The sequence below is a fragment of the Paroedura picta genome, chromosome 13 (assembly GCF_049243985.1).
Source record: "Paroedura picta isolate Pp20150507F chromosome 13, Ppicta_v3.0, whole genome shotgun sequence".
Lineage (NCBI taxonomy): Eukaryota > Metazoa > Chordata > Lepidosauria > Squamata > Gekkonidae > Paroedura > Paroedura picta.
This window is the reverse complement of record NC_135381.1, coordinates 46,308,350-46,332,646: the sequence shown is the minus strand read 5'-3', so window position 1 is coordinate 46,332,646 and position 24,297 is coordinate 46,308,350. Positions and strand designations below refer to the sequence as shown.

Sequence of the window (24,297 nt, the reverse complement as noted above, 5' to 3'; positions counted from 1 at the left end):
GCAGCTTGTAAATATCTTTGTAGTATTTCCATGTATTGTTTGTGCTTTCAAAACATTGGGTAAAAGCTTTTCTTCATATCGTACCTACCTCCTTTGTGATAGCTGCCTGGTCAGTCTGCTTGCATAAATGGTCAACCTTCTATTCTTGTCCTCTCAAATGAAGCCTTTTCTTTAATCTCAGTGTTCTCTTTCAAGAGTTCCCTTCCTTTAATCGTCCCTGTAATGAAATCAAATTTATTTAACCCAGCACTGCGGCCAGATAAAACAGATGGCAAAAAAGAAAAAAATTCACAGCAGAAATTACATAATCAGGGAACTAATACAAAATTTAAAAATTTTTAAATCGCATAATTGATAGGTACATTATAAAAAATGCATAGTAAAATTCCTCTAAAACACCTTTACTTAAGTTTAAATTGTCTTTCCCGTGTGCTAAGCACATGAGCACAAAATTTGGCAACTTGCTTAATAATATGGCCCCTCCTATTCCACAGGAGAAATTTGACTTTTCTTTTGTTTGAGCTGGTAGAGGAATTCCTGAGTAATGGGAGGATGAATTTATTTCTCGCAGAGCTAAAAGTAGGGCACCTTAAGAGGACGTGTTCGATTGACTCTATCTCCCCGGAATTACAGTCTTTCAGCTATTATAGTCTTTCAGCTAATGGGGTTTTCTTGAAGCGACCCACCAGCATGTAGTCATCTCTTCTGTGGTGCCCTTTATAGATTCCCTGAATCCTTCCTCTCTTATCAGCCAGCCCACATATTTTATAGCAAAGTCATTGAGATGTTTCTGATTAGACCAGCATTTCTTTTGATTTCTTTTAGGTTGTTGTAAAAACAGAAAAGTTGAATTTAGTTGCCTCATGCTAATTTTATTGTCTCATGCTATCAATTTCAAATTATGTTTTTGTCCTTTCTGAGCTCAACATTTAACAATTCAATGTTACCGTCATACACTTGCGTTCCAGATTTTTTACACTGAACTTGCCGTTTTCTTATCAGTGGACTCAGTGTTTATCGTGCTTTTGGAGAGTCATTAGCTGTTCATTTCTTTCTCTAACCATTTGATGAATTCTTTCTTCTGGTTGTTTTAAATCTTTAATCCAAAAGGTCTTTAATAAGTAGTAACATAGACTCAACATCATCTTTCTCCCCCATGAAAACAATTTTAAGGTGCCTTAAAGAGAATCAAACCATTCCAATGCCTTGCAAGCCCCATCTACCTACCTACCTACCTACCTATTTACCTAACAGCTCTATCTCCTCATGGGCGGCCGCCCGGACTCCCCCCCAGAACCCTTTGCGAGATGTTTGGCAGCAGGGACAGAAGGGTTCGAGCAGAGTCGCCTGAAACTCGACCCTTCCAAGACGGAGGTGCTGGAAGGCAAGGGGCGGGATCAGGAAGTGCGTTTGCCCACCCTGGCAGGGGCGCAACTTAACATTGCATCCCAGGCCAGGAATTTGGGCGTGACCCTTGACGCCTCCCTGACTACGGAGGCCAGGCATTTTTCCATCTTCACCAAGCCCGGCTACTAGCGCCCTTCCTGTCCTCTGATCACTTAGCCACAGTGATCCATGCGACAGTCACCTCCAGACTAGATTTCTGTAACTCGCTCTACGCGGGCCTTCCCTTGTCCTTGATCCGGAAACTTCAGCTAGTGCAAAATGCAGCTGCTTGGGTCCTCACTGGTACATCTTGGAGGGCCCACATCCAGCCTGTGCTGAGGCAGCTGCACTGGTTGCCAATTGCTGCCCGGATCCGGTTCAAGGTTTTGGTATTAACCTTTAAGACTTTATGTAAGTTGGTACTCACATACTTGAGGGACTGCCTATCACCCTATGTCCCCCGCAGAGAGCTACGCTCTGCGGGGGAAAATCTCTTGGTCGTTCCCGGCCCTAGAGAAGCGCGCCTAGCCTCAGCCAGGGCCTGGGCTCTCTCTGTCCTGGCCCCACCTGGTGGAATGAGCTCCTGGGTGAGCTGCAGGCCCTGCGGGACTTGTCGGCTTTCCGCAGGGCCGGTAAAATGGAGCTCTTCCGCCAGGTCTATGGTTGAGGCTGGGGTCTGCGAGGTAGAGTGTTGCCCTCCCCTGAGGGGGTCTGAAGTATACATCACCTCCCCCCATTCTCTATCGCCTTGGTAGATGGGAGTAGATTGTGATTGGCTGCCTCCATGTTATGTTATGATTTTAATGTCTTTTAATGGGGTTTTAATTGGGGTTTTTAAGACAACTGTCATCCGCTACGAGCCTACCCAGGGAGTGGCGGGAAATAAATCAAATAATAAATAAATAAATAAATTTAGAAATACCCCCTGTTAATTAATTGGCTTTTCTCATGCTTCAAGGCAGTGTAATAGTTTTCTTTTAACTGAGTTCCGTATGCCAATAGAGGCCTTCTGATTCTGAAAATTCAGTTCAAGCCAAAATAAAATGGCAAACCCCACCAGAGCCAGACTTCTCTGCTCAGACTGGCCGTGGCTCGCTGGGATCTCAGGTCTTTCACCTCCCGACTGTTCCTTTCAACTGGAGATGGTGGGAGTTGAACACGAGACCTTCTGCGTGCCAAACAGAGTATTTTCCACTGAGTAGTTACATTTTTCCCTACCTTTTTAGGGGCCATTCTTGTTTTTGAAAATGTCATATTCATTTTATCAATGCAACTTGTATATTCTGCTCACATCATTTACAGGAGGGAAATTTTAAAACCTTTTTATTCCACTATATTTGTGTAAGTTACCGGAACTTGGCAATAACTGGTATCTATTATTCAATCTTATTGTGACTACAAAATTTTTATTATGCCAATAAAGGTAATGTACTGTAAATACAACTTATTAACAATAGACAGCTCAAACACCAAGAAAACATTTAATCAGTGGCTTTCCGCTTGACAGATGTCTTCCCAAGATCTCACAGCTTCACCAACGTCCACCTAGATGGGCCACTGACTCCAGCTAGGGGTGATGTTCCTTTGTCTAATGGTGTCTGGGTTTCCCTGCAACTCCGGCATTCCCTGCAGTCTCTCATCAATGAGAGAGGAGTCATTTTAGAGGTCAGGAGTGGCCCTTTTCTCCTTGGAAAATGGCATAGGGGGTAGAGAGTTGCCCCCCCCAGCATTTTGGGAAGCTGAAACAGGCCCCGCCAGGAAGATATTTACACAGGCTTGGAGTTGGAACAGTATAGTGGACTGTTCTGACCACATGCTGCTCCAAAGTTATGTAAACATGGCCTCTAGGTTGGCCCTTAGGACATTATGGAATCCCACCCCCGTCCCCAGCCAAATCCAGGGCCACTAGCTTTTTACATTAAAAGTGCTTCAGTTGGGCCTGCAAAGTGGGACTATGTTGCCCTAGCAGGCCGCACTCAAGGTTGAAGGAGCTACACCCTTGACCAGGAGGCCAAAACCAAAACACAGCCAGAGCCAGACCGGGGTTGAACTGAGAGAAGAGCAGTCCGGGTAGGAAGGTGGGGCAAATAATTTGTCTGTAAGCAGTCCAGGGTCATAGCTGGTGTAGGCAGTCCAACAGCAGGGCTGAATGAGGCAGGAGCAAGTTGGGAGCAAGGCTAGAGTAAGGTCAAGGTTACCAAGTCATCACAGAAGCAGGTCTAGAAGCCAAGTCAAGGTCAGGAACCGGGAAGCAAACCGACAGTCTCTCAAGGAAGCGGAGGAATTGAGCGTGCAGGCAGATGGGCAGGGGATGCTCCCATTGCACCCACTGGAGAAGCCCTGGCTCTAAGGCGTCACCTTATATACATCTCTGGGTGACGGTTGTAGTGCAGCCCAAACTACCTGCAGCTGGACTCAGTCCTCATCCAGTGGAAGGTCTACAGCAGTGGTCCGCAACCTTTGTCAGGCTGCGGACCGCTGCGCTGGGGTGCGGGGAGAGGGTGACCCGGGACCCCGCACATGCGCGGCAGCCCCGGCGCAAATGAGCATGCGCAGACTTGCCGTGCATGCGTGTTTGCGCCCCCACCAGACGCAAACGCGCACGCGCGGCAAGTCTGCGCATGCGCGTTTGCGCTGCCGGCGGCCGCGGCTCCCTCTCCCCACCACTCCAGGCCGCAAGGAAATCGGCCGCCAAAGTGGCCGATTAGCTTGCGGCCCGGCAAGCTTCTCTTCCCACCCCCTCCCAAAGCAAGAAGCTTGCCGGGCCGCAAGCTGATCAGCCGCTTCAGCGGGCGATTTGCTCGCAGCCTGGTGAGCTTCTCGCTGTGGTGGGGGCGGGAAGAGGGAGCCGCAGCCCAGCGCCGAGGCCTTCGCAGCCCGTGGGTTGGGGACCACTGGTCTACAGCACACCGACAACCTTGCATTTTGCTGGCGAGCTGTCAAGCTGGCTCACCTGTACTTTCTCTTGTGAGCCTTTAGGTCTGGACGGGGTTTCCGGCCCTGGATCCTGTGATGCTGGCACAAAGAACTGGGTTGTCTCTCCGCTAGGCCCCTCCAACTGGTTATCCCTGAGGCTCTGAAATAGCAATGCTATCGTGTCTAGTTGTGCTCTTAGCCCTGTCCTGCTGTAATAACTGTTTGAAAATGCATTCTCTCACTGGCACTTAGGCCAATATGTTTATTGATTAAGCTGTCTTCACTCACAGAAGTGGCAAGATGATAGAGTTTTTGCCTTCCACCCTCAAGAAATCGCCCCCCCCCCACCTTCATATTCTTCCGCTGCTGCCTGATCAACCTTGTCTATGGCTGAAGGATTGAGAGCACCCGCCTCTCCGACTCCAACGGTTTTGCAGGCTGCCCTTAAAATCACATTAACTCGCAGGCAGAACAGCTACTGCTCCGTCTCCTCTTCACGCAGCCTGGGCCGTTAAAAGTCTCTTCCATTCAGGCAATGTGCTCTTCCTTCTACCTGCTGCACAGAGAAACTACTCGGCCATTGCTTGGGGCTCCGAGAAAGACCAAGGAAACTACATGTGATGTCCAGGTTTGCTTACAAGGAGATCTTCATAGGCAGCGATTCAGCTTAGAGAAATAGCAAGCTAAGCTCGTGTCTGCTGGGACTCAAGTGTGGGCACACACCCAGCAAAGCCTGCCAGAATCTGAGACAGCAGGCATCATTAAAACTAGGCCTCTTCTACTCTAGATGAAGAAATCATTAGTGAAGAGGAGCTAGAACGTTCGGAAGCACTAGGATGAGTCAGGCCTTCTGGCACTTGGCATCCAGTGGTGAGAAGAAATAACCCAAGCCTTGAAAATAAGGGCTGATAACAAGCATGAGAGAGAGGGAAAGTTCTCTTGGGAGTGGCCCTATTCAAAATTCAAGGCAAACACTAGCCTGTAACAAAGATGGAGCTACCAAGGCTATTGTCCAATCCGTGGGTTCGAAGGAAGCCAGGCGCACCAGGAGTGTAATCAGCTCTTTATTGTGATCTCAGCACGGTGGTTCAAGAGACAAAACTGAACCGAGAAGCCCCTCAAGAGCCCAGACATATAGACATGCATGAACTTCCTGCCAATGCGCTCTATTGGTCAGTTTGTGTTTAAACCCGAGATGGGGATCTAGCAGGCATTGGTCACTTACAGTGCCCATGTCGATCCTACCTTGGACCGCAAGCTCGGATCTCAGTAGAAGCGCTAACAGAACCACCTACATAAACGCTCTACAGCCATTCAGCCATGTGAGCTGACTCTTGGGGGAACAGGGGGAGCCAGGTGGCTTTCACCCACTCGCTGCCACACTTTCCTCCTTCCGGTTGAGCACCTAAATTGTCCTGCTGGTTAATGTAGACAAAATGGAATTGCCCTCTGCTGTGTAATCTCCTTGGTTTTCCTCTTCCATGTCACCTCTTTGCCATCCCTTGGTCACTCCCCCGTCCACCTCAAGGTCATTCTTCCCACACTGCCTCTTTCACCATCCTCCCCCTTCATCAGTGTACAAGCTCCATTGATTACTTTTCCCTTCCTTGTTTTAAATATTTAAATTTAAATTATTGCACAAGCAGCATGAGTCTAACAATTTCAAATTATCACTAGCTTCAGATCACTAAATAGTTTTTTAACAATGTAGTAAAAGTTTAAAAGGAGCTGCTGGCATTGACTTGAAAAGGAGATCAGAGAGGCAAATGGCAGCGTCTCAAGGGTAGAAAGGGGGGAAAAGAGTTCAGCGCTCCATGCCAATGAAATAAAGGAGAGGCGATTATCAGTGTGGAATGAAACTGTCATGAGATATAAAGACAGAGACATTGAGATGGAACGTCTAAAGCTTTGGGGGAAATTTTCCCTTTGATGCTTTAGTGAACAAAGTTTTTTGAGGGGAACCATCTAGGCAGTCTTTGGAAGACCCACATTAAAATGGCAGCTGAGCCACATAGACAGTTTGCAAATTTAAGATGCATTTGAGATTGATCCATTTGGATAAAATAGTGCAATTGGCAAGGGAGAGGCTTTTAAAAACTGCCAAGATCACGACCAGTGTGGAGGATCAAATGAGGGAATCACAAGGAGAAAACCATGCACATTTTCAAGTAAGAGCAGGAAATTAGCATTACTGAGCAACTGTGCTAGGGCTTTGGTGATAATACCAAAAAGGTTTGTTTGTTTTTCAATTTAGTTGCATAAGACTAAAACACTTCCCAGAATTTCTGTCTAAGGACTTCTCCTCCATACAAATTGCAGCCGTGTTCAAAGCACGGTGGAGTTGCAGTCAACTTTACACAGAGGCACACAAACACGTTGCCAGCAATCAAAGCTTGCAATGCCAGGGTTTTACTGTGTGCTCTGTATACTCAATTTGTTCCACAATGATATGAGAGATTGGCAACCTTTGACAGGCTCCTGAAACATTGTCTCTCCAGTACCCCACTGTCTTTCCAGGTTAGAGAGAAAGCCGACTGTCTTAGCCAACTCTCTTCATCTAATAGTTTTGGGGGTCAGAAAGCTTCTCCGGGTTTTTGACTGGCACATGCTAGTGGTGAGAACTGATGAAGAAAAAGGATTGACTGGCGGATTGGAGGCCCTCCGGGAGAGATTGTCAACCTCTCCCTGGTTTAGGGGAATTCCCAGAGGTGCTAAAGGAGGCAGTGATTCATCCCTTGATGAAAAAAACATTGCTGGATCCGTGGGACGCGGCTAGCTACCACCCGGTTTTGCATCTTGCGTTCCTGGGAAAGGTAGTTGAAAGGGCCGCAGCAGTCCCGCTCCTGGCATACTTGGGAGATACTTCCGTGTTCGATCTGTGTTAGTCGGGCTTCCATCCTGGCCACAGGGTGAAGACAGTGTTGATCACCTTGGCGGATGACCCCCGGTGCCAGCTGGACTGGAATGGCCATACTCATACTACTTGATCTGATGGCTGCGTTTGACGTGGTCAACCATGAGGTATTGGCCCACCACCTCACTGGGACTGGGATTCAGGGGGCAGCCCTTCAATGGCTGTGCTCCTTTTTCTGGAACCAGATGCAGAGGGTGGCAGTGGGGGAGGCTTTGTCACGTCCATATGAACTCCTTTGTGGGGTGCCACAGGGCGCAATAGAAGAAGAAGAAGAAGAGTTGGTTCTTATATGCCGCTTTTCCCTACCCGAAGGAGGCTCAAAGCGGCTTACAGTCGCCTTCCCATTCCTCTCCCCACAACAGACACCCTGTGGGGTGGGTGAGGCTGAGAGAGCCCTGATATCACTGCTCGGTCAGAACACTTTTATCAGTGCCATGGTGAGCCCAAGGTCACCCAGTTGGTTGCATGTGGGGGAGCGCAGAATCGAACCCAGCATGCCAGATTAGAAGTCTGCACTCCTAACCACTACACCAAACTGGCTCTCTCCTAACCACTACACCAATACTCTCCCTCACGTTATTTAACTTCTTTATTCACCCTCTAGGGTAGTCTGGTCTGGAGTTATGGGCTGGGTTGCTATCAATATGCAGATGACACCCAACTCTATATCCTCATGGACAGCCACACAGATCCCCCCCTCAGAGGGATCCCCCCTGCCAAATATTTGGAAGCTGGGTGGTTAGAGCAGAACTGCCTGAAACTGAACCCTTCCAAGATGGAGGTTCTGTGGCTGAGCAGGAAACGGGCGGGACAGGAAGTGCCTCTGCCCACCTTTGCAGGGGCGCAGCTTAACATCTTGCCTATGGCAAGGAATTTGGGCATGATGCTGCATGCCTCCCTATAGATGGAGGCACAGGACATAGGGCATTTTACACATGGCATTTTACTATCTTCACCAGGCACTACTAGCGCCCTACCTACCTGTAGACTGCCTGGCCACAGTGATCCCTTTGATGGTCACCTCTTGGCTGGACTTCTTCAACTGGCTCTATGCTGGCCCACCCTTTCCCTTGACCCGGAAACTCCAGCTGGTGCAGAATGCAGCTGTTAGGGTCCTCACTGGTTCATGTTGGAGGACCCACATCCAGCCTGTGGTGAGGCAGCTGCATTGATTACTAGTTATGGCCCAGATCAAGTTCAGGGTTTTGGTTCTGACCTTTAAGTTCATACCTGGCTTGGGCCCTGCCTATCTGAGGGACAACTTATCTGCTTATGCTCCCCGCAGAGCTCTTCACTTTGCAGGTACTAATGTGTTAGTGGTCCCTGGCCCCAGGGAGGTTTGCCTGGCCTTGACCAAATTGCAGCCTTTGTGTGTGAGGGGGGGGGGGGGGCTTCCAACCTCCTCCTTGTGCCTTTAAGCCTAAGCGACCCCTTCCCACATCTCTGTTTTCCACCCTGCCTTGACAATGCCCCGCTTGGTATGTCTGCCTCTTGGGCCAACTCCTAGTCACGAGTGTGAGTCTCCTCTGTGCTTTCTACAGCAGGGATGGAGGCTTTCTACGAGGTCAGGAGCTGTTCCCCTCAAGACCCAGAGCCTGCCCTGAGAGGCAAACTACGGAAATATTACATTGCAGCAAAGGAAGTTCAGTGGAATTATGCACCTTCCGGATTAGACCAGAGCACTGGGAAAAGCCTACGGGAGCCACACAGGTAAGGAAGGGGGGAATTGATGAGGGGGAGTTTGGAAGTTTGAGCCTTTGTTTGGGACCATTTCCCATATTATTGAATGGGACTTAGCAGGAGAGAGATGCAGTTTTCAATAGAATACCAGGATCTGAAACTCACAAAGCATCAAGTTTGGGTTTGGCACCATTCAAATCTAGGGCTGCAGCTCTGCGTTGGGAAACATTGTTGCACTGTTTATATTGCTTATACTGCTTATACTGCTATATTGTTATATAGTTACAACTATTAGTTATTAATATTATTGCACGGTTATTCATATGTTATAGACTGTTTCATGTACTGTTCTTATGTTCCATGTAACCGCCCTGAGCCTCTGGGGAGGGTGGTATATAAATATAACAAGCAAACAAACAAACAAAGGGCTGCTGTGGACCAAATATCAGCATTCCTGGAGGAAACTTCAGCCCTTGACCCATTTCAGTCGGGCTGGACGTGGGGTGGAGAGAGCGCTAGTCGCCCTGATGGATGACCTCCGACGCCAGCTAGACCAGGGCAGGTCAGCGCAGCTCATACTATTAGACCTATCGGCAGCATCTGACACAGTAGACCATGAGCTCCTAGATCACTGCCTCGCTGACACCGGAATACAGGGAACTGCCCCCAAATGGCGGAATTCCTTCCTCCGGGGCCGTGGACAGAGGGTAGTGATAGGAGAGAGAATATCTAACCAACACCAGCTCACATGTGGAGTCCCACAAGGAGCAGTCCTCTCTCCTATCTTATTTAACATCTTTATGTGCCCTCTGGCTCAGCTGGTGCGGAGGTTTGGGCTGGGTTGCCACCAATATGCAGATGACACCCAGCTCTTCCTCCTGATGGATGACCGCCCAGACTCCCCCCCCCTCCGAATCCTTAGCCAGATGTCTGGAAGCAGTGACAAAATGGATCAAGCAGAGTTGCCTGAACCTCAACCCTGCAAAGATGGAGGTCTTGTGGTTGGGTAGGAAGGGACCATGGGAGGAAGTGTGTCTGCACACCCTAGACAGTGTGCACCTCTCACCAACGCACTCCGCCAGGAACCTGGGCGTGATCCTGGATGCGTCCCTTACAATGGAAGCCCAGGTCACAAAGGCTGGCATTCTACCACCTCCGCCAAGCCAAGCTACTAGCGCCCTACCTGGACCCAGAACACCTAGCCACAGTGATTCATGTGATGGTCACCTCTAGGCTGGACTTCTGCAACTCACTCTATGCAGGCCTACCCTTATTCTTGATCCGGAAACTACAACTGATGCAGAATGCTGCGGCCTGGATTCTCACGAAAACATCGTAGAGATCTCATATCCGGCCGGCACTCCAACAACTTGACTGGCTCCCAGTTGAATTCCGGATCAAGCTCAAGGTTCTGGTAATCACCTTTAAGGCCGTACATGGTTTGGGCCCAGTGTATCTGAGAGACCTCCTCCCTGCCTATACCCCCAAAAGAGCCCTACGTTCCGCCACCTCCAACTGGCTGCGGATCCCTGACCCCAGAGAAGCACGTTGGACCTCAACCAGGGCCAGAGCCTTCTCGGTCCTGTCCCCCACCTGGTGGAACAAGCTCCCCGAGGAGATCAGGGCCCTGCCTGAACTCCCACAATTCTGCAGGGCCTGCGAGAGGGAGCTCCTCCACCGGGCATTTGCTTGAGGCCGACTGACGTAGAACAGCTGCTGAACCCCCAGACTGAAATAACCAACCCATGACTGAAAGAATCAACCCATGAAATCAACCCCCAATGTTACTGTTAATTGTTATTTATAATGTGGTTTTGCAATGTTCTGATGCCTTATTTGAAAGTTGATGTTACATACTGTTATTACTATATACCGTTCCATGTAATTTGTATTATATAATGTTCAATGTAAACCACCCAGAGCTGCAAAGAAATGGGCGGTATAGAAATCTAAATAAATAAATAAATAAATAAAGGGAGGGGATAAGTGACTAGTAAATAAGTAACTTGTAAATAAGTAACTAGAATGCAAAATGATCCCATTTCCCAGTGAGCTGGGCATCAATCCATCTCCAGAGTAAGTTTGCCAACCTCCAGGTAGGATCTGGAAATTGCCTGGAATTTTAACGCCAGATGGCATAGGTCAGCTCTCCTGGAGAACATGGCTGCTTTGGAGGGTGGGCTGAGGCATTCTACTATGTGGGGTCCCCCCCCCCAACTCACACTTTCCAGACTCCTGCCCCAAAGCTCCAGGGATTTCCAAACCCATAATTGACAACTGTACTGAGCTGCAGCCTGGCATCCCCATGCAACAGACTGAGGCTTCTCCATCAAGAACTCTGTCCCCCCTCAAAAAACCCTTTTTAAAATTTATTTTATTCCTTATTCTCCAGTCTGCTGAAGAATTCTGGGGAACATGCAGGCTTGCTTCCTACTTTGTCGTATTTTGGTTGTTCCTAATTAAAAGAAATTACACTGCTGTTCCTTGCTTGCACTGCCGCCCCTCCTTAGCTGTTTTGCTGCTTCCCTCGAAGCCCCAGGGATTGCTTCAAAGAGTTCCTACCCACACCCGCTGCTGGCCAGGGCTTCATGGACCCCCCCACTTACTCTGTCGAGAGGTGGGCTGTAGTGTTGGGAGTGGAATTTATGAGGCCCTGTTAACCACAGTGTGCATATTCTTCCTACTATTGCAAATTTCTGTTGCAGAAATTAAAACAAACAAACAAACTCTTAAAAACAGTAAAGCCTGTTTGAACAGACACGACAGTGACCCAAGAAAAGCTCATAAGCACCTGAAGCAATGCTGGCTCTGTTTCACCATTTTCAGTTCTCATGGAAACCCCCATATGTCTCTCACCGGCCTCTGCCAGAGTCAAGTTCATGGAGACGGGAGCAGTGCTTCTGAGGAGCAAATCCCCGGCTAGACACAGGGTGGCAGGGGATATCTGTGCGTGGCCCCGCTGCTCCGCTACAGTACGGAGAAAGCACTTTCTCCCTTCCCCGGAATGCAATTATTCAGGGAAGCCCAATCAAAACTATTGAGGGAAGGGATCGGGACTCAGGTTTGAGTACTTCTCCATTAGATGCGTACTTCTTTTCTGGAATTTACAATACTGTGAATTCCACAAGATGCAGCATGAGCAACATGCAAGATGCAACATTGAAAAGCAACTCAGTATAGGATTGGCTGTGGCAGCTCAATAGAACCTTCATGTTCAGAGGCACTCTACCTCTGAATGCCACCTGCAGAGAACAAAAATCAAGATAACAACCACCCTAGGTGAGCGTTGGTCTAATCTAGCAAAGTAGTTACTATAATTTGGACCCATGTGCACATGAATAAGGTAGTTCCAAGGACCACACGGAGGAAAAGGTTATCGTACGCTACCTTGGACCCCTGAGATGAAGGCAGGATAAATAAGTGGTGGAGAAAGCAGATAGCATTGTGGTGTGAGGGGTTTTTAGCCCTTTATTCTCCCCTGGAGTTGTCTGAGCTGTTTGAACCGTTCTGTGAAGGCCAAGTGGAAATTACCTCAGAGGGAGTAGGATGAAGTGAGTTCACCAAGCCCGACAGGTGAGATTTCCATACCTCCCACCACCAAAGTACCAAAGGCTCTTCTGTTTCCTAATTTCTCCCCAAGCTCTTGCAGAGCTCCAGTTTCTGACTCAAAGAAAACAGGAGTCCAGTGGCATCTTGAACTAGTATTTATTCCAGCATGAGTGTTCATGTGTCTGATGTCACTTCCTTAGAGGGAATGAAGAGGAAAACCTGAGGGACCGCCACCCTGCCTATGCCCCTCAAAGAGCTCTACACTCTGCCACCACCAACCGGCTCATGGTCCCTGGCCCTAAAGAAGCCTGCCTAGGCTCGATCAGGGCCAGAGCCTTCTTTGTCCTGGCTTCCACCTGGTGGAATGAGCTCCCGGAGGAGATCAGGGCGCTGATGGAGCTAAAACAGTTCCGCAGGGCCTGCAAAAGGGAGCTCTTCCACCAGGCATTGGGTTGAGACCAAGTGACCAACAACATCTAGCGGGCCCCTGCTCCCTTCCCTCCTAAAAAGTCCACCCATGTGTTCTGCTCTGGACCTCTTCACATTGTTATAGTTTGCACCTGGGCTACAGCTTAATGTTAATATTATTACTGCTATATGAAAGTTGTTATGTAAACTAAGTTCTATGTACCGTTTCTACATTTTATGTACCCACCCTGAGCCTCAGGGGAGGGTGGTATATAAATATAAATTAATTACTTAATAATCATATTCCACATTTTTATAGGGAAAATTACTGAAAAAGAAGGGGGGAAGGGAAGGGAGAGGCTTGGAATAACTGCTGTCAAAGCTCTTCCAAGGGTGATTTTCTGTACAAGAGCAACAGATCAAATGAAAATACTGACAATGGTCAACATTTAGAGTTCTGATTTCAGGTTAGATGTGCTCAGCCAATTGGGTGTAGGTCTGGTTTTTTCTTCTTTTTTCTAATAATTTTGATATAATACTGATAATTTTAAGAATTGTCATTTTAAGCATTGACTGCATTTGTTTGTCAACTCAGGGTGCAGAATGCTTTGAGCTTTGACATAGCTGGATCTCCATCAGCACATCATAAACCACTTTAAATAGCTGCAAATTTTTAAAAATTCAGCTGTTGCAAAAGGCTGTTCGTGCATCGTAAGACTTGTAATTGTCCCTGCTCAGCTTTTCAGAGCTTTTCTTTAAGCAGAATTCCACTCGGATTGGGGGAACGTACTGGAAGGCCAGATTTGTGGAGTACGCAGATGAAACTTTTCGGGTGGAGAAAGAACGGCCAGAAGAAGAAAAGCACCTTGGCATACTTGGTAATACTGCAAAACAGTGCTTTCAAAAGGATTATCAGTAGCTGTCATGAACAAGAGTTGAGGTGCCTAAGGGAAGTCATTATAAACTAAAAGTGTGTAGGGATTTAATTTAATATGTTAGCAAGAATTTTTACATGCACACATTTATTACCATAGTGATATGTTTTGGGGGGTGGGTGATTTTTTTTTTTTTTTTAAGACTCAGGCTCACATGGTGTGAGCTAGAATCAAGCGTTTACAAACCTTGACCAAAATGCAGGGTCAAGCTGACCCTGAGAAGTGGGGAAAAGTGATACAGTTTTGCTTTCAGTCTTCTGTGCCTTATTATATTCCCTAACCTCAAGGAATTCAGTGGCCCTCTTGCATTTCAACCCCCTTTTCTTTCTTTTTTTGAAAATGGCAGGGTTTCCTTGGTACTGTTGATGCCATTTATATGTCAACTGCACTGGTTGGAAAGTTAAATTAGCACCTAGGGTGGGAAGAAACTATATATTTTTTTAAATTATTTTTCTCCCTGGAGTCTTTGCTGCTGTTCTGTTTTTTCTGCCAGAGATTAAACACTTAATAAGGGGTCATCCCTCCAAATCTGCTGCTTACTGAAACCCCCAAGATTTGTTTATTTCTATTTGTCCTCCACACCGGATTAGTAAAGTGCTACTTTTGTGTAGGCACGGCTTCCTCCCCCCCCCTTTTAATTGATAATTTTGTACTGTGATCTCTCTTTCATTTCAGCCCTTCCAACCCTTTTATGTATGGTTCTCTGTTATAATGTAAACCGCCCTGAGCCTCCGGGGAGGGCAGTATAGAAGTATGATAAATAAATAAATAAACCCCAAATAAGGAGGAGAGACTTGGAAAGGAACTAAGTTGCCCAAATCTTCGATGTCTCTTGTTCTTAGCCAGCTTGATGTAGTGTAGGAGTGGCCAAAATGTAGTCCGTGGACATCTGGAGAGCCACAGTTTGGCCACTCCTGCACTACATCAAGCTGGCTAAGAACAAAATACATCGAAGATTTGGGCAACTTAGTTTCTTTCCAAGTCTCTCCTCCTGGTGTAGTGGTTAAAAGGGGCAGAATCTAATCTGGTGAACCAGGCTTGATTTCCCACTCCTACATGTGCAGCCAGCTGGGTGACCTTAGGCTCATCACAGTCCTGATAGTGCTGTTCTCACAGAGCAGTTCTGTCAGACCTCTCTCAGCCCCACCTAACTTATTTGGAGAAAGGAAGGGAATGCAATTGTGAGCCACTTTGAGACTCCTTTGGGCAGTGAAAAGCAGAGTATAAAAAACAACTCTTCTTAACTCTGAGCCTTCTGGAAATCATTCAGTGGCCTTGAGTTGAACAGCAAAAATGGAGTCCAGTGGCACCTTTAAGACCAACAAAGATTTATTCAAGGCGTGGCCTTTCAAGTGAATGCACTCTTGAGTTGAACAGTCTTCCTTGGTCATTTTGGACACCAAACCATATCCTAGCCCTCTCAGTCTCCTTTTCTCTCTCCTCCAGGACCTGTCATCAAAGCTGAAGTAGGAGACACCATCCAGGTCACCTTTGCAAACAAAGCCTCCTGGCCTTTCAGCATCCAGCCCCACGGCGTATTTTATGGAAAGAAGTGGGAGGGAACCCCCTACCATGACGGTGGGTGTGTGCTTATGATAGGATCTGTTGTGAAAATCCCCGTCACATAGAAATGATTCTCCTTCTCTAAACATAATTATACAAGAGGAATACTTGGGATGAAAAACTCAGTATTAGGAAAATGGCTGAAAATAAGAAGCTAAGTATCACAATACCTTTATGGAGAGCCAGCTTGGTGTAGTACTTAGGAGTGCGGACTTCTAATCTGGCAAGCCAGGTTTGATTCTCCGGTCCTCTTGCACATGCAGCCAGCTGAGTGACCTTGGGCTCACCACAGCACTGAAAAAGCTGTTCTGACCGAGCACAAATAACCAACTATTCTTCTTCTGCAAAAGGCTCTCTCAGCCCCACCTCCCTCACAGGGTGTCTGTTGTGGGGAGAGGAAGGGAAGGTGATTGGAAGCCACTTTGAGACTCCTTTGGGTAGAGAAAAGCTGCATATAAGAACCAACTCTTCTTCTTCTTCTTCTTCCACAGTTTCCACAGAGGGTAGCTCTGTTGGTCAGATTCTAAGAGCTTGAGTTGAGCCTCGTAGCAATGTAAAGACCAACAATATTTTGGAAAAAGGAGCTTTTAAGAGTCAAAGCTCTCTTGGTTAGGTACATGAATCAACATTAAAGATACTATGTACAAAGACCTCGTGCATAGAGAAGGGGAATGATTGAGGTGAAGGATTAAATGTTTTTGTGTATTCTTTTTACTTTAAATAGTGGGAGAACATGATATACATTTAGGTGGGGATTTTGCCCAGAAAGATTTCTGACTTGACTGTGTGGATTTTTTTTTAATTGATTTTGCAGCAACTGCTACCACAGTGCAAGAATCTGCTGAGGTAAGCTGCTTCAGCCAGTTTGTGGCTGGCCTTGCTTCCTGTGGTAGATTTTTTGTAGCTGGCCTTGCTTCCTGTGGCAGCCATTTTGTGGTTGGTTTTACCTCCTGTGGCAGCCATCTTGTGGCCTCACCCAGTACGCTGTGCCAGAATTCCAAAGGTGCCCACAGACTCACAATGGTTGGGGACCACTGCTCCAGTCTTTTGCTCTCATATGAGGATTGCTAAGGAGGTCATAGTCCAGTCCAGGAGTGGCTAAACTATGGTTCTCCAGATGTCCATGGACTACAATTCCCATGAGCCCCTGGAATTGTAGTCCATGGACATCTGGAGATCCATAGTTTGGCCATCCCTGGAAACCAGTCTGGGGAGCCAGATTGTGACCCAAGCACCATGCTGTGACCCGAATTATCTTAGGGCTTGTGAACCGAGTGTTTCTGCCGTCTTCCCTCAGAAAGGCTTGTTCCATCTTTACAATACAAGTCTGAGCTGTACTCTTTCTGTTTGCGTTTCCACAGGCTTCTCCCATAATGGGGCTGCTGTGAAACCTCTGGAGAGTTTCACGTACCGCTGGACAGTCCCACAACACGTGGGGCCTACAGCCACAGACCCTCCGTGCCTGACTGCGATGTACTCATCTGCAGTAGATGCCACCAGAGACGCCAGCTCTGGCTTGGTGGGCCCTTTGCTGGTCTGTCAGCCCGGAGCCCTGACCGAAGAGAGCAAGCAGGTACCGTCTGTCAGCATTCTAGGCCAGGACACTGTCTCAGCAGGAGCACGAGGAGATGGGCACTTGCTGAGGCAAGGCAGAGGCACTTGGCTGCCCTGGAGCACCCCCTCCAGCCTCAATGTCTCCGCCTGCCGGGCAGTTGGGCAAGGGACTTAGCACATGGTGGGTGGATGTCTCCTTATGAGCTTTGCCTATGAAATATGGGGCTGCTTCTGCTTTTGGGTCTCACTCTCCAATCGCAGGGTTTACAATAGCCTTGCCTATTCTGCATTGGAAAATACCTGGAGATTTGGGTGCGGGTGGCTCAAGAGACTGGAGTTTGGGGAAGGGAGAGAGGTCAACAGATGGAATGCCGTTGTCCACCTGCCAAAGCCGCCCTTTTCTCCAGAAGGATAGATTCAAATGAGTAGCCGTGTTGGTCTGAAGCAGCACAATAAAATCAGAGTCCAGTCAGGCACCTTTAAGACCAACAAAGATTTATTCATGGTGTGAGCCTTGCACTCGAAAGCTCAGGCCTTGAATTAATCTTTGTTGATCTTAAAGGTGCTACTGGACTCTGATTTTTCTCCAGAGGATCTGATCTCTGTCAACTGGAGATTAGTTGTAATGCTGGGAGATCTCCAGGGATCACCTGGAGGGTAGCATCCCTAGGTTATAAAGACCCCCCTCTCATTGCCGCAAGGCAGTGTCTGTTTCTGCACTAGCGATATGTTTCTGATTTGCATTTTTAAAGAGTTGACTTTTTCGTCCGGTTCTGCACTAAAATCTGCTTCTTCAGGCGCATACCTGAATTGCCCCCTCACTTGCCCCGCAGCAAAGGAATCCCCAGAAAACCAGGGGCCATTCCGCACTCGTCCAAAATAGCACAATGGTTACAAATTGAAATCGCTACTGTTTTGCTGTTATGCACAACGTCGTTGACAATCTGCAACACTCCTGAAACCGATCCGCAAAAAGCGCTTTGTTGTAGCGCTTTCAGGGAAATCCCAAAAAGTGGATTCACCCTCCGGAAAGCGCTACACTCTTGCAACCAATCTGTAACACTAACGGGAAAGTTCTGTGCATTACCATTGTTGCAGTTTCTGCAAAGTCCCTCCCCCTAGCTCTCTCCTCTGATCTTCCGGCAAAGCAATCGCCATTTTTTTTCTCCGAGCGAGCGGAGATCAACGCACCGGCAAGCCTTCGTTTACCCAGTGAGGCTTCCCCGGCTGCAGTCCCTCTGTTTAAAGTCACCAAGCACAAGCAACACAGAGGCCTATTTGCTGGTTTATTTTCCCTTTATTTTTCACACTGTTTTCGGCCGAAAATCGCGCCCGTGAGGGGGGGGGGGTTCACTCGGGGGGAGTGTGGCAACGATGAAACGGCAGCTCAAACACCACCTGCTAGCTGGATGGGTCTCTCCGTTGCAACGAATCAACGCATATTCGTTGCAACAGGTGTGTGTGTGTTTGTTTTTTTTTTAAACTTCCTTAAAGGGAAAGAGGCTGTTTGGGAGCATGATAACGGCCGCCCATTGGCTGCTTGACGGCCAGGGGCGGAACACAGCTCAGCAATAGCGCTTCCTGGCTAGCGATTTTTGCTGAGACCGGAAACCTGTGGGAAACGATAGAAACGCAACTGGATTCCACTACAAAGCCAGGTATGCATAACGACGAATTCCACTATTTAAAATGGCGTTTTTTCATCCCGTAACCAATGTGCCACATAGATCCTGGTGCGGAATGGCCCCAGATTTCATCTTTTCAAGCAGGGTCTAATTCAGGACTGCCCCATGCAGAAATGCATGCAATCAGGGGGGATTTGCATGCAGGCCATCTTGAGCAACATGCAGAAGGACCACCGCTCTCATGCCCCATCTGTGAGGCCTTGGTGGGAGCAAGGCTATAACCAGCTTTCCTAATTAGCTGGAGCTTCAGATCAGTGAATGGGGGATTTCTGATTTCCCTATCCCTGAGATGACGTGCCTGCCCATAGCTTAGCTATCTGTGAACCCCTTAACATAATCTGAATTCGCTTTCAAAAACCTTCAGGGCTTATAGCCAGCTGGGCAGTTTTTGTGAACACTAAATAACCTCCTTGAGTTATTCCACCATCGTTCAGAGTGAATTTCACAGTGAATCTTATAACTGCAATAGGAGCGTGTGGGTTTAATAACCACCTAGCATAATGTGAGGTCATGATGGAAAGTATCATTGTTGCAGTGGACTTATGGGAGCCCCTCCTGCGGTTTTCAAGGCAAAAGACATGGCTTAACGTGGCCTGCACCTGTGGAGTGACCCTGGCCTTCCTTGGTGGTTGCTAACCAGGGCCAACCATTCTTAACATCAAAGGGCGGGGCAGGGCGCTCACCTGGGCATTCATGTCAGGACAAGAAGAGTCTTTAAAAAATGCTCTCTCTGGGCAGAACTTAGTGGAGCATGTGACCGGATTTGGAGCAACAATTCTAGAACCACTCGCCACCTCTGATGCTTTCCTGGAACCTTCCACAGCTGTTAAAACATAATTATGAGGCTAACTCAATGCACAGAGAGCAGCTGTAGTTGTTTTAAAATGAAGGAAACATATTTTTATTCAGTAGTTCAGTTTGGGCAATGCACTCCCCCCCCCCCCAGTTGAACAGGCAGCTGAACTCTAGGTGAGATGTGTTAGCATTCTCTAAAGGAGTCTGCATTTTTTCCTTGAAGTCCCCATCAACCTGCATGTGGCTCCAGAGCCACAACCTGCTTCTCTCTCCCCACCGTTGAGTGCTACGGTGCTGTCAGGGTGAATTATAGCCCATGGGTTGTTAACATGTTGAAATCTGGATGTTTCAGAAATTCAGTGAATCCCATGTGTTATTATTTTTCTAGAAAGGAGTTGACAGAGAGTTTTATCTTTTGTTTGGTGTGTTTGATGAAAACCTTAGCTGGTATCTGGATGTAAATCTAAAATATTACTTGAGGAAAGAAGAGGCTTTGGATGATCCCGGCTTCCAAGAGTCCAACAGGATGCATGGTATGTCGACATCTGTTCCTGGAGAGTAAGGGAACATTACAGTGGATTTGTAGGTATCTTAACTTATAGGGGTTCCTATAATGCAGAACTCATCCTGTTCTGACCAAAATTGTCACCTTGCAATCCAGAGACTAAGTTCCAGTCAAAAAGTATCTATCATTTCAAGCATATCGATCAGGTTTTGGGAAACTGAGACACCCAGATGCAACTCAGAATTTTCCTTAAATTAGGTGATAATATCACAACCAGCTAGGTTGCATGAGCATCCTATCTGAAGTGTTTCAAGGAAAGATTTCTCCCCTCCCCCAACACTTCAAACAAGAGCAAATAACATTCAAACACTTGCCTATTTTCTGAGTGGGTAGAAACAGTTAGGGCACATCTGCTCTGAGGGTGTTGTCTGAAGGAAGTTGTGCAACTCTGCAGATCTAGGTCTGGCTCTTACCTTGAAGTCCAGGGACCCAGACTGTCTCTATACCAGCCTTTTTCAGCCTTTTGACCATGGGGGAGTCCCTGAAATAATTTTTCAAGCTTCAAGGAGCCCCAAAAGTGATACCAGCTGGCCATGCCTACCCCCACCTTCCCGGACGTGGCATCACCACCCATGTTAACAGGCAGGTTCAAGGAGGACTGGGGAGGAGAGACAAGAGATGGTTTAAGGCAGGAGTAGGCAGGCAAGCTGCTCCCCCTCCAATGAACAGAAACTACATGAGAACTCACTCATGCTTGGTAAGAGAGGAGGGGAACTATGGAAGTGGCCAATTCCCTAGCAAGTCCATTAAGGCAAGAGGAGAAAGCCACTGATTCCTGTGGGTCTGCAGACCCGTGGTTGGGAATCCCTGCTCTATATATTCTGCAGAAGAAAAGCAGGATATCAGTGTGACAAATACAGTAAAAGATTCAGTTCCCTCTTTCCCTTTACCCTCAAAAGAGACAGGTTAAACATTAAGTTTGTATTAATGTGATGTGTGTTTTTTTCCCCTTCCCTCCCTGAAGCTATCAATGGATTCATGTTCAGTAACTTGCCTAGTCTTGATGTATGTAAAGGAGAAAAGGTTTCCTGGCACCTCCTGGGGTTGGGCTCTGAAGCTGACGTACATGGAGTGGTCTTCCAAGGAAATACTGTCTTGATAGATGGGATGAGGCGAGACACAGCCAGTCTCTTCCCTCACACTTTTGCCACAGCAGTCATGCAGACAGACAATGGAGGTGAGTACTCAAACCATCCATGCAGTACTGATATCTGTGGTTTTCTTAACAGAGCTGAGTTTGTTTTATGATCAGTGGCGTTTGCAAGTGCCATCAAGTGCCTCCTCTGCCATATAGGAGGACAGTATAAAAATCTAAGAAAACAAACAAATAAAGAGCTATTATGTATGTAAAGGTTTTCACTGAAGACAGCACGCTGACTGCATTAAATCATCATTTTTTAAAACAGTCGTGTTTTTCTGCAAGGATAATCCATTTGAAAGACACCTCATTGTGCTAGATGCTCATTGGCAGGCCATGATCAGCTGCAATGTGACATGCCTGCCACTTTGGCACATTTACTGGCAGGGCTTTATGGGAATTGTAGGTCATGGGCAAGGGACCTCAACGAGATATTTCTGTAGGTGCACAGTTTTTTGAAAACACTACAGCCTTTCCCTCTCAGAGGTATGCTGTTCGTCATATAGAGTGGATTGAAATGTTTGCAAATGCCTCTGAGGGAATGGATAGATTAATTTCTGCTGGTGTAATGTTGTCATAGCAGAGGTGGGAGGGTCTGCACCAAACAAAGGTTACCTCAAGCTCCCATTGGTAGATGAGGGACTAGAGGCTGGCCTTTCCCCTACTGGTAAACAGTGACACAGGGGAGGAGGTCAAAAACACACAAGTGTTTATGCATGCAAAACCAAGTGTTTTCATAACTGTTGTAAAAGATAAGTCATTTTAAAGGTAGTTTTAAATGTTGCACTGAAAAGACATAGTGGCTGCTATGAGTGGGGAATGCCATGCAGAATCAAAAATATGTGCAGAATACTCCACATGCAGAAATTTAAAAAAATCTCTGGCTTGAAACCTCACAGGTGGGTTGAGAATAGCCCCTTCTTTGATTTGAGAGAATGTGCATTTGTCATGCAAACTGCAAAATCATTTGGCAGCTGGGCTTCCACAGTAGATGGAGATAACTTGATTTCTTTAAATATCAGTCCTGTCTTACATCTGGTCAAGGCTCTCAGTGATCCCATGGAGTTCCTCTTCATACTGCCTTCTAGGGACTTCTGAGGTCTACTGTCAAACAAGCAACCATTACCAATCGGGGATGAGGGGACATTATTCAGTTCAGCAGTGTGGGAAGAAGGACCTTTTTCTTGGTGGGCGATATGAGAGAGCAAGGACTGTCTATATCATGGCAGAGGAGGTGGATTGGGACTACGCCCCAGACCGCAGTTGGGAGCTGGAAAGGCACAACGGCTCTGGTGAGGAAAGGTAACAAGGTCGATTTGGAAGTGAATGAGCTTTGGTTGCCTCGTTTCCATATATTGCCAGGCAAAAAATTATTTTTGGTAAGAGTATCCCTGTGGACCAAAAGTGGGGACTTTTAGTCATTATTTTTAGGTGGCTAATAGTTGGGTTACTCCTGCTTGTGAGAAGATTCAACAGATGGGAAGCAAACTGCTTCCTGGAAGAGTGTGAGAAAATCTAGAGGAACCATTTAGGCAAGAAATGAGATGGAGGAGACATTTCAGTGGGAACAGGAAAAGTTCAAAGCCCCACTTACTGATGCATATTGTCAAGGTTAAATTGTGAAACAACAACAAACACAGTAGAATTTATTGTGATTAATTTTTACATGTCATATAGTATTATAATATAACTAGCAAGAAAGCCCATTGCAACCAGGAATGCAATGGGCGCTAGGACCCAGGGGACACCAGGAGGTGCTTTTTTTTTCTGCTGCGTGGAGCTGTGAAAGGCTCCTACAGGGTTTTTTTTTTCTGCTGCTGTGAAAGGCTCCTGCAGGGTTTTTTTTTTCTGCTAGCTCTCGTGGGCGTGCCGGCTTGGAGCTCCTACAGGGGTTTTTTTTCCTGCTGCTTGGAGCTGGGAAAGGCTCCTTCAGGGTTTTTTTTTCTGCTGCTTGGATCTGCAAAAGGCTCCTTCAGGGTTTTGTTTTCTGCTGCTTGGATCTGCAAAAGGCTCCTACAGGGTTTTTTTTTCTGCTGCTTGGATCTGCAAAAGGCTCCTTCAGGGTTTTGTTTTCTGCTGCTTGGATCTGCAAAAGGCTCCTTCAGGGTTTTGTTTTCTGCTGCTTGGATCTGCAAAAGGCTCCTTCAGGGTTTTGTTTTCTGCTGCTTGGATCTGCGAAAGGCTCCTACAGGGTTTTTTTTTCTGCTGCTTGGAGCTGGGAAAGGCTCCTACAGGGTTTTTTTTTCTGCTGCTTGGAGCTGTGAAAGGCTCCTGCAGGGTTTTTTTTTTCTGCTAGCTCTCGTGGGCGTGCCGGCTTGGAGCTCCTACAGGGGTTTTTTTTCCTGCTGCTTGGAGCTGTGAAAGGCTCCTACAGGGTTAATTTTTTTCTGCTGCCTCTCGTCGGCGCGGCGGCTTGGAGCTCCTACAGGGGTTTTTTTTTCTGCTGGTTGGATCTGCGAAAGGCTCCTACAGGGGTTTTTTTTTCTGCTGCCTCTCGTCGCGCTAGCGGCGAAAGGCTCCTCCGGGGGTGTTTTTTTTTTTTCTGCAGCTTCTCGGCGGCTGGAGTCTTGTGTTGTGTTTGCGGCGGGGGCTTCCTTGGGGCCGGCCTGACGCGGTGAGAGACGCTTCGCGCCTCTCACCACGTCAGGCCGGGAGCAACTGCGAGCCGCGCTGAGCACGGCTCGCAGTTGCTGGGGCTGGGAATCGGAGGGACCAATCGGCAGGCGCTTCGCGCCTGCCGTTTGGTCCCTCCGGTTGTCTGTCATGAGGAAGGGTCCAATCCGGACCCTTCCTCATCCCGGACACATCCCGCCCCAGAACCCCTTACTGTTTTATTTAGTCCGTGGCGCCCGCGGCGCCACGGGCGGTGTACAGATTATGTAGAATCAGAATCAGAATACCTTTATTGGCATACAATTGCAAAGCATAAAATGAAATTTTCAAACAGTTTCAGATGTAAAATCTATCGTAAAAGATATTCATATAAAATTGCCAGTAAAAACTTTGCTACTTTTATAATATTTGCTCTGTCCCTCACATTTAATATCATTTTAATACAGTGTTTCTCATTAACACAGCTCAATTTCAATTTCTTCAGATGTTTAGCTAACGGGCGACGAAATACTTCAAACTTAGGACACACCAGAAGTATATGGTGCAACGTGTCAGGGACACTACATCCATGTAAACAGTATCTCTCCTGAGGAGGG

General features: G+C 47.3%; 1 protein-coding gene across 6 annotated transcripts in view; it reads left to right on the top strand.

Moving 5' to 3' along the window:
* The window catches only part of HEPH (hephaestin), a 71,134-nt gene that overhangs the window by 14,123 nt on the left and 32,714 nt on the right, over window positions 1-24,297 (top strand). For 5 of the 6 annotated variants that reach the window (XR_013226238.1, XM_077308221.1, XM_077308220.1 and 2 more), the window contains exons 7-13: window positions 8,758-8,926; window positions 13,592-13,731; window positions 15,235-15,366; window positions 16,713-16,924; window positions 19,774-19,918; window positions 20,915-21,127; window positions 22,177-22,390. Coding sequence is in view for 5 of the 6 variants with exons in the window: in XM_077308221.1 (XP_077164336.1) it covers window positions 8,758-8,926; window positions 13,592-13,731; window positions 15,235-15,366; window positions 16,713-16,924; window positions 19,774-19,918; window positions 20,915-21,127; window positions 22,177-22,390 (1,225 nt within the window). In the remaining variant the exon portion in view is untranslated. The remainder of the gene's footprint in view (window positions 1-8,757; window positions 8,927-13,591; window positions 13,732-15,234; window positions 15,367-16,712; window positions 16,925-19,773; window positions 19,919-20,914; window positions 21,128-22,176; window positions 22,391-24,297) is intronic. The other variant, XM_077308224.1, reaches the window with a different exon arrangement.